Source organism: Calidris pugnax, unplaced genomic scaffold (genome assembly GCF_001431845.1).
Source record: "Calidris pugnax isolate Ruff unplaced genomic scaffold, ASM143184v1 scaffold89, whole genome shotgun sequence".
Classification (NCBI taxonomy): domain Eukaryota; kingdom Metazoa; phylum Chordata; class Aves; order Charadriiformes; family Scolopacidae; genus Calidris; species Calidris pugnax.
The window spans coordinates 4703632-4713241 of record NW_015090865.1 but is presented as its reverse complement, the minus strand read 5'-3'; the positions used below and the strand labels follow the sequence as shown (position 1 = coordinate 4713241).

Genomic DNA, 9610 nt, shown 5'->3' with positions numbered 1-9610 from the left:
TCTTAACAAAAGGAGTTGTATGCATTATTTCATAACAAAAATATACGATTTAGTTTTGCTTAAAAACACACTGAGCAGATCTTCAAGTTTTCTTGTAACATTGGGTTTTTATTGACTGTTTAACGATGATACCAAAGTATAATAAGATCCATTATTTAAAAATATTAATTTGATGGCTATTTTCAGTTGTACCACCTTCTTGTCTTCTAAGTGTACAGAAGAAGCATTTGAGCAGTACAAAACCGTTAACTCGAAAGCAGTCTTTGGGAAATATTGTGAAGTCTTAGCTCTTGAGTGGCCGCTTTATAAAAACCAGTGTTTGTAGGGAAGTTCAGAGTGAAAGATAGTCTTTGAGTTTATCCATAATTTCATTAATTCCATCAGCTGGAACTATCATAACAGTCCGCAAAGGTTTCATTGGTACATCATCAAAGGACCATCTGCCACCCAAACAGGTGTCACTTTCTTCTTGCACAGAGTAGTTGAACTTCAGAAGGGCTTTCTAAACAACAGAAATAAATGCAGTAGGATTAACATTTTTAATTAGCATGAAGATTAATACATCATCTAAGCAAAGTAAAAATAATGATAAAAATTATGCACATGCTTATTAAGAAGTTATTTTCTTCCTTCTCAAAAGGCCCACCAGAAAAACCTACGTGACAATCCACTATTAAGCACTTCAAACTATTTGCTTTTCACAGAATTTATAGAATTCATATTAAATTCTCAAATGCTTGCTATCATTATATTTTGTTATCAGAAAAAAGACGTAAGAGGGGAAAAAAAACAAACCCAATGCCACCTTTATGTGCTTACTGTGCCTCATTTTAGATGTTTTTAAGACAGCATCTTATTCCATGTTATCACAGTAAGAAATCCTGACCCTTAGAAGCTATTTTGCCAACTAGACGGGATCCTTGACCAATAAAAGAAATATCAGGCTCTTAATACACCTTCAGCCCTGGTACAAGAGCAAACCACTAGCTGTGTAATTTTAAGAATTAGCAGATCAGCCAACACCTAGATTACAGTGAGAGAGTGCAGGTAGAATAGAGCCTGCGTTAGAGGTGACAGCTTGGTGGGGGTGACATGTGGAAGGCCTGTAGCAATGAACAGGCTCTGCTCTTTTCGTGGCCTACTCTAAAACTACCAAGTCCTAAAAATTAACATATCTGTAAGAATATGTGGTACCATAATCCTCTCTTCCACGCTGCCAGTAGAAATTATATATTATGGGGATGGGCAGTAATATGAATCCTGAGCAGAATTTCAAAAAGCCCTTGGAAGGTCTCTAGGAGGCTGGAGCCAGTGAAAGACATATTTATCAAGGCTGCTTCTTCAAATAGGCAGGTGTCCACATTTCTTATTATTTCATATTATTTCTTTTCAGCAATATATACTGCACACACATAGAACAGTCCGTTTTTACTAGCTTTGCCAGACAAAATGCCTGATGGATAAGAATAACTTACCTAACAAATGTTTCTAGTTCTCACACAAGCCAGATTAAGAAATATGAACTGAACTCCTCAGTAGAAAAACTTACCTAACCTCTTCCCTTTGCAGGGAAAGTTAAGATCCAGTATCCTTTAAGGTTTGCTATTTCCTAACAGTATCTCAAGGTTGTAAATTTAATTTTGGAAGAACCATCAAATTGAGTGGTTTTGCTCAAGAACAAACAATTTGAGCAATGGACGACCTAAACCTTTAATCAATTCCAAGTCTGGTTATAATGGAATTTTTCCTCTGCTCCCTCAATAACATTTTAAGGAACAGAATAAAGCACAGGGAATTGACAAGTACAAAAAGGCATCTCTCTCTTTTATTTGGCTCTAAGCGTCTGCCTCACCACATCTAATACTATTTTATGGCAATCTAATTAAGGCTATGTGCAATCAGGGGGGATATACACTCCAACACTAATTTAACACATATACATTATTAAGTACAGAGACCCACTTAATCGAATATCCTCCATAATGTTTAAAATGAATTTGTTAAAAACACTAGAAAGTCTGTTAAAAAGAAAAGCATGTTCAGTTTGAATCTATCCACTGGAGTTGAAAATTATTGCAATTTAGACAAAAGCACATAATTAGTCTTTAAAATGCCACTCAAACTAACAAAACAGAGACAAATACAACATAGGCCTTCTAGAACATCACGCCCGTGGACACATGGGCATCACAGGCTTCTCCCCTTCAGCTTTTCAATAACATGTTTACACAGAGTTCAAGTTCAGTTGGTAAAGCTGCTACAACACAAAAAAAATCCCAGTTCAAGTTCAGTTGGTAAAGCTGCTACAACAACAACAAAAAAATCCCAACCTTGTTACTGCACAGAGGCTACAAGAGTATTCCCTACAGCTAACAATGGATTCCTCCCACCTACATTTTTCTTCTTCCCAAGAAATAAAATTACAGCCATATCATAGCCTCTAACAGAGAATGTCATGAATGATTACACACAGGAACCTTTCCATTAACCATCTGATGCATGTACTTTATCCTGTAGGCGCTGTCAGAAATGAAAAATAACGTGCTCTTGACAAAGCAATAATACTGTACAATAATATTTTTAAAGATTTGAAAAAAAAAACCAAAAAAACAATGAAAAACTCTTTGCATTTAAAAGTACATTTTTAATTTAATTTCCTGCATCTTCTCCTCTCCTGATCTGGTTTGGGAGCACCAGAACTGAGTAGACAGGTTCCCTCAGGAAACAGGAAGTAATAATTTCATCTCAGTATTTTAGCACTTTTTATTAATATACTTGTCCTGAGTAGAACAGAGACAGAAAAGGGAAGAGATACCCATTTAATTGGATCTTCAGGAGTTTTTTATTCTAAGCACATATGTTACCTCATAAAAGAATTCTTCCTCCGCGTTCGCAAACATTAATTCCTCCTTTTGCTGATTTCTCCCTTCCCTCCTCTTCGAATTGCTCTTTGTGGCTTCTGTGAAGGTCTTGCTGATAAGAAGGTAGTAGTGGCACTTTCCACAAGGTTTGTTTGTTCTCTGTGCCTCAGCCAACTCTTTCCTAAAGATAAATAAATGTTTACACATACAATTTAAAAACGCATGTTCACATACACAATTTAAACCCTTGACAAGTGTATAAGTAAACCTTATAATGAAAGGTCATTCATATTGCAGCCTGTTCTTTTACAAATGCCACAGAACATCAATTTTGCACACACATTTCTTGTACTCAAACATACTATTTGCACTTTAAAACAATAAATATATGGATGTCTTTCCACACTTCACAATATAACCCTTTTTTTTCCCAGAATTGTGTTCAGGGTAGAGAGTCTGTGAAACAATTCTAAGGGCAACTCTGCTACAAATTCATCACATTATCACTCGTACAAGGAACTACAACTGAAGAGCCAGAAGATGCTGTTGCCCACCCTTGTGTTAAACATGTTGTCACTGCAACACTCCAAAACCTTTAAAGACAGAGGCTGAGACCTGAATTTTAGTTGTGACAAGTGCTGTACTAGTGGTAAATCTCAAATCCAGGCCTTCAAGCACCTCATTTCTTTGTTTAAAAACCTTCTTGACCAACCATGTTTTCATTGACATCAAAGTCATAAATCCTTAAAGTTCTATTTTACTATTTAAATGAGCCATGACAGCAGTCATCTTAATCTGACTCCTAATCTCACCTCACGTGAAAGAAAAGAAAAAGAAAAAATAATCTTCATTTAATTACTGGAGCTCTTTATCCAACACAATATCCTGGTTCTCAACATGGCACTAAAACAAGAGAACTCTGAATCTCAATGGATTTATTTACAATATACACACAGGTATTTCTGCAGGACAGCACATAATCTTAAATTATTTCCTCCATCTTAAAGTATAAAGAATTTGAAAAGCCTAAAGATATAATAAATATTAAAAAAAAATTAACTAAAGACCTTATACGAGATGAAAATTATTTTTTCTGTTCATGTCTTACTTGTATCTATAGAATCCCCTGTCTTAACATAGTTCTATATACATAAGATTTCTGGAAAAGGATGAAGAAAAAGTACTATTCCACATCATGTCAAAGAAAACTCCAAACAAACTTACTGGAGCTGCTGGTGCATGGGCAGAGCAATCTGTGGTGGTACATTAATGAATCTTTCACTCAGCAGAAGACCCACAGGTTTAGTGCTGTCATTTAGGAGCTTATTCAGTTGTTCAACTACGTGCTGTTCACAACTCTTCTCACACCGACTCAGAACCAGCTCTTTGATTTGTTCAGCACACTGTGTACCCTAGAATCAAAAGGTGTACTTTCTTTATGCTATAGAACAATTATTTATACAAGAAAACCTTGAATGTAAACCTCAGGGGGATATTCTACAGGACTACTGGCAACTTCCTCAAGCAGTCTCTAAAGCACTGTACAACTTCTCTGGAATTACTTCTTTCCAACCCTGATGCTGAGGACAAACAAAGGTTCTTAACTGATAGGAATGCAGCGAGGAGCTGCAACACCAGCACAATCAACAGCAAAACTCAAAAGCTGCCAAAGATGAAAGTGAAGAAATACAAGAAGCTGGCAGCTTGGCTACCCTGGAAGTACTTATTGGACTCAGTTTTAACTCTTTTTCCCCTCTTTGCTTTAGGTTTGACCTTCAGCAAGTTGCACACATCTAGATCCAAAAGAAAGCTAAGTGAGATGCAACTTTTAAGATCATAGTCCTCCATGGCAGAATTCACAATCCTGATCTGGCTGTCTAGGCTTGTTAGACAAGGCAGAAAAGCAGGGAGCAGTCTCACTTACTACTGCCTATAGAAGTTAATAAGGAATACCAACCTTTCTTTCCGTTAAGTTTAAGAAGCTTATAAAACCAAAGACTTCATCATCATCTTCATCATCGTCACTACTGTCTTCTTGGACTTCTGCTTGCTATTTAAGGAAAGAAAAAGTAACAACCCGTATTGACATTCTTTTTCTACTCTCTGCAGCAAGAACTGTTTTTCTTTCCAGAAGATGCTCGGCAGATGACAACCATCTAGGTAATCTGTACAAACACACAACCTACAAATTCTGGTTACGGTTATGAAGGTGCCGCATCATTGAATGTCTCTGTGTACTTAGAGCCAGCTATATAGAGCCAGGTCATCTGTCTTCTACAGCAGGATCTTTTGAAAGGCACTAAAATTTGATAGTTCACATATAATAAGCAGCATCTTGGTACAAGGCATGGCAATATCTTAAGCAAAACCAATTTTCTTCAGTTTCTAATGTAGGGAAATAAACCCGCAAAGTATTAAAAACCATAGAACAACAGAGCTTTGACAGAGAGTGAAACAAAAGGCTCAACAAAACCCTGCAATGCAAAACCTGGGAAAAGGACTGCGAGTCATGCAGGTGTAATATAAGGATCATCATAAATTTGGGTGGAAAAGCTGTCAGCAAAGACAGGATCACCTTCTGAAAGTCTGTTATGTGATTTCAACATAAGAATTGTACTTCATTTAAAAACATAAATTCTGTCTTACCTTGATAATACTTCCAATATGATTCTGTTGTATTAATAGATCAGTTAATTCAGCGGTGTTAACAGGAGCTTTTAGAAACAACTGGAACAGAAGAAACAAGTATTAAGTTTTAGGCTGATGATTTTTCACAGGCCACAATAGAAAATAAAGTAGGGAATTTAAGTTCTTATGCAATTCTCTGTTCCATTTGTGATTTCCATTTAGAAAGTTTATTTAACTTCCTTCAATATAATACTGTAAAGACTAAAAATCAGCCCCTTGAAGTGCTTGCTCCTCAACCCTCCACAAGCTGGCATTTTGCAAACCTGGTATCCTTTTGAGTTTGGTATGATCTGAGTGCTTGCTGAGCACAGGTGTACAACAGAAACAGCCAAAAGACAACTGGAAGCTATCAGATTTAACAGGCACATTACTGGTCTGTTTTTTAAGGTCTGTAATTTACAAGAAAAACCTCCAGGAAACTGATTAACACTGAATAAGGTTTTCTGAGCAGCAACTAACGTGATAAAGATGGAAAGATTATACACATCATAGAAGAACAGCTCTGTAGTTTACTGGGTAAGGTTCTTGAAACCATGGTTTAGGAGATACGTGTTCACTGGCTGTAATTATTACATTTTCATGAGCTGAAGCACAATAAAACTATAAATCAGTATCAATAATGTGAACTGATGACTTTGGATAACTCTATGGATATTATTTATTAATGGACATATCAATCAAGCTAGCAAGAAGTCAACGTACCTGTTGAAGTAATTTCTTTATCCCATTATAGTCATTGTCTGATATGGAATGTGCTTCAAATTCAATATTCACTTCCTATGAAGAAGTAACATAGAGAACATCAAACATTCTTGGCCAGAAGCTATACCAAAACAAAGCTAAACTTTAAGAAACTTGAAGACAAGTAACGGCCAACATCAGAAATGGAACTTGTTTCCATCTTTCAGTAATCTCAGCAGTTGTTATAATTTCTTCTGTAATCTTTACAGAGTGTCTGCGAAAGTAACTTTTTAGAACTAACTTATAAACTGTGTTGTGAACAAACCTTCAATGCTTTGTTCCTGCAATGTGGCTCACACAGCAATGTTTACTGTAGCCACACAGACTCTTACTGCAGAGAGGCTTGGTCCAGGCAGTTAAACTCTTAAAACTGCAGGACTGGAGCGTAATGCCTTGGCTGAAGATGAAGATTGCTCCAGATGTTTAAATTACATCCAAAATCATACTTTTGCTATTTTCTCAAATCCTAATGGTATCATTAACCCCACTCTGGAAGTCTGTTCAGTAGGCACATGATGAGACCTTGTCACAGCAAAACAGAACGTGAGCTCCTGCTCCTCCTTCCAGAACGAATGCTGTGCACCTACCAAGCATTTTTTCTGGTATTCTATATTAATAGTACTGCCTGCCAAGGCTGCCTTGCCTACCTATTCTTCTGTGAGCCACTGTTTGAGACAATCCAAATTTACTTTTATGAGGCAAGTAAACTGTTGGTTGCGATTCTACTTTTTGAACAACCTAAACAAGTGAGCCTTACTTTCATCATCAATTAAGCTCATAAATCTCTCCAATCCCAAGTGGTACACATTTCGGGGAGGGGAAGGAGAAGGAATAAAAATCAGGAGACATGCTCAGATATTCTTCTTTGGTGCAAGGCAGCTCTGTAGAAGTAACTGAGAAGCTACCTAGGTAAGAAAACAGATCGTATCTTTGGTGTTAAAAGCATTCACTCCTGGCATCCGGAACTTTCTGACTGCTTTAAAATTCAAGGATCTCACTGAATGATTAAGCCAGTAAATTCTGAACAAAACACAGTTTACGGTGGTTCTGAATACTGTGCAAATCACAGCCATAAAATTGATATAAACTACAGGAGCACTAGATGTTCTAACACTGGTCTTGCTTCATGGCTTTTCCACTACCCAAAATAACGGCCTGGTATGAAAGGGTTTACCAACCCTCCATCTTTCATCTACTGAAAAAAAAAAAAAAAAAAAAAACAAAAAAAAACACAACAAAAATTTTTTGGAGGAAAGGAGATAATGAGATCTAATAGTTGGAAACTGAAGCTTTACTAATTCAAACTATAAATAGCTAACAAAAAAAAAAAAAAAAAAAAAGGCAAATAAAGACTCATCATATATTTTGGTGTGTTCCTGTCTTGCTACTGTGTGCTTATTCTCCTCCCCCTGTGCTGCATCCAGGGGAAAGCAAAAGCCTGCAAAGCAAGGTGTTATATGTAACAATACTCTGCTATATGTAACAATACTCTGATCAACGCTCCTTCTCAGCAAAGGAGTACAGAAAAATACTTTCCTTTTTCCACCTAAAGTGGTAAGAGAAGGGAAAGGCTAATATGGCAAAGAGAAAACTACTGAGATGTACAGAGAAACAAATACCCTTTAAGCATATGAACTTTACATATGTCTAAGTTTGTACAGTTCTAAATGTTTAGTACAGTACTTGAATATTAGCAAGGCACACCTTAATGTCTTATACCAGAACTGAGGGAAACTCAATGTATCTTTATATGAAGACTTCCAAACTGAAATAGACGTAATAGTGACATATCATCCTAACAAAAGTTAGGACTACTATATTAAAGTAAGTATTATATTGCAAATTTTACCCAGTGCACAAACAATTGCAAATAAATCACAGTAGTGCACACCAGTGCAGGACATACAGAAATCATCCTCAAAACCCCTGTCACTGAAGATTCAAGGAACTTCATCCACAAACACCACAATATAAACCACTGTCCTACCTACACTATGCAGGAACGCTAAGCAGTTTAAAAAACAAAAAAAAAAAGGGGGGGATTATTGCCATTAGCTTTAATTTCATAGTGTTTAGACACAAGTGAAACATCTATCAGTTTGCAAAGACTGAGCACTGCATGAAGTACTAGCACTGCTAGACAAGAACTTCATAAACATATGTTAGCTGAAACTAAGTCAGTACCCATTTATCGTAGCACACATTTCTAGCAAGTGGTAAAAGTGCTTTTCCATCATGTTAAGTATGACTGATAATGCAATTAAACCTATATTTTTTTATCATATATTTTTTTAAAAGGTAGGGCTTGGTTTTATTTGCTAACAGAAAGTAACGGAGGCCTCATCTAAGAAAAAGGAAGATAATTAACTCAAAGTGAAAACCTAGTGAAGACAATCAAGTTAGCAAAATATTTAATTTTAAATGTACTGAGTTAAAACGCATAGATACTTCTATTCTTTGACTCTTTTAAGCCCCGGGAAGATGACAGATTGCCTTATCATCTGAAGATTTTAATAAGAGTTCCAAGTCAGTGCATATTTCTTTCATTAAAAAAAGGGGGGATTCCTCCCTTAGGGCTATGTTTCACAACTAAATAACGCGCTTTTTTTTCCCCTCTTCCTTTCTGATAGAAAAGGAAATTGGAGCAAATCCCCTGTGCTGAAAGCGCTGTTTTGAAGTCCCCCACACAGGGACGCACTGCAAGGGCCAGGTCTGTACACCTGACTGAGGCCCCGGGGACGCCAACGTTTAAAAAACAACAAAACGAAAACAGAACAAAAGAAAATATGACTCCCTAACGACTAACCGCGTACATTTCACCTCACGGATTAACGATTTACCTCACCGATTCACCCCGTTACCTGCGCTTTACCTCAGGATCCGGCGCCCGCCGCCCCAGCTGGGCCCCCACCCGCAGGTACCTCTCAAGGGGCTTCACGGAGGGACAAACCCCCTCCCCAACAGCTCCCGGCCGCGGCTTCGTGACCCCGGCTGCCCGCTTCTGTCGCTTTACAGCTCATTTTAGTCACGGCGAAGGAGAAGGGGAGGGACAAGCTCCGGCTGGCAGCGACGGCCCGGGACACAGCGGCACCGAGGGCCCGTGAGGGGATGGCGGGCGCAGGCCCGGCGCGCAGAGCGAAGGCCGGGAAGGAGCCCCGCTCCCCCCCGCTCACCTCATCGATCCCCTCCTCCTCCTCAGAGTCCGACCCCGACTCCGGCTCCGACCCCGCCTCCGGCTCCGAGCCGCTCTCCCCGGCGGGTGGCTGGGGCTGGGCCCGCCGCTTGGCCGGCGTGGCCATGCTGCCGCGGCGGCGCAGGCG

At 38.4% G+C, this 9610-nt stretch overlaps 1 protein-coding gene across 1 annotated transcript; it reads right to left on the bottom strand.

Moving 5' to 3' along the window:
- Positions 1-81: 81 nt before the first annotated feature.
- Positions 82-9604, bottom strand: BCCIP (BRCA2 and CDKN1A interacting protein). The gene is made up of 7 exons (XM_014945276.1): positions 9464-9604; positions 6252-6326; positions 5508-5588; positions 4819-4911; positions 4086-4273; positions 2865-3042; positions 82-502 (listed from the first exon to the last, which is right to left on the bottom strand). Exons 1-7 carry the CDS (start codon positions 9587-9589, stop codon positions 332-334), a joined length of 912 nt encoding a protein of 303 aa, XP_014800762.1. The 5' UTR covers positions 9590-9604; the 3' UTR covers positions 82-331.
- Between the last annotated feature and the right edge of the window lie 6 nt (positions 9605-9610).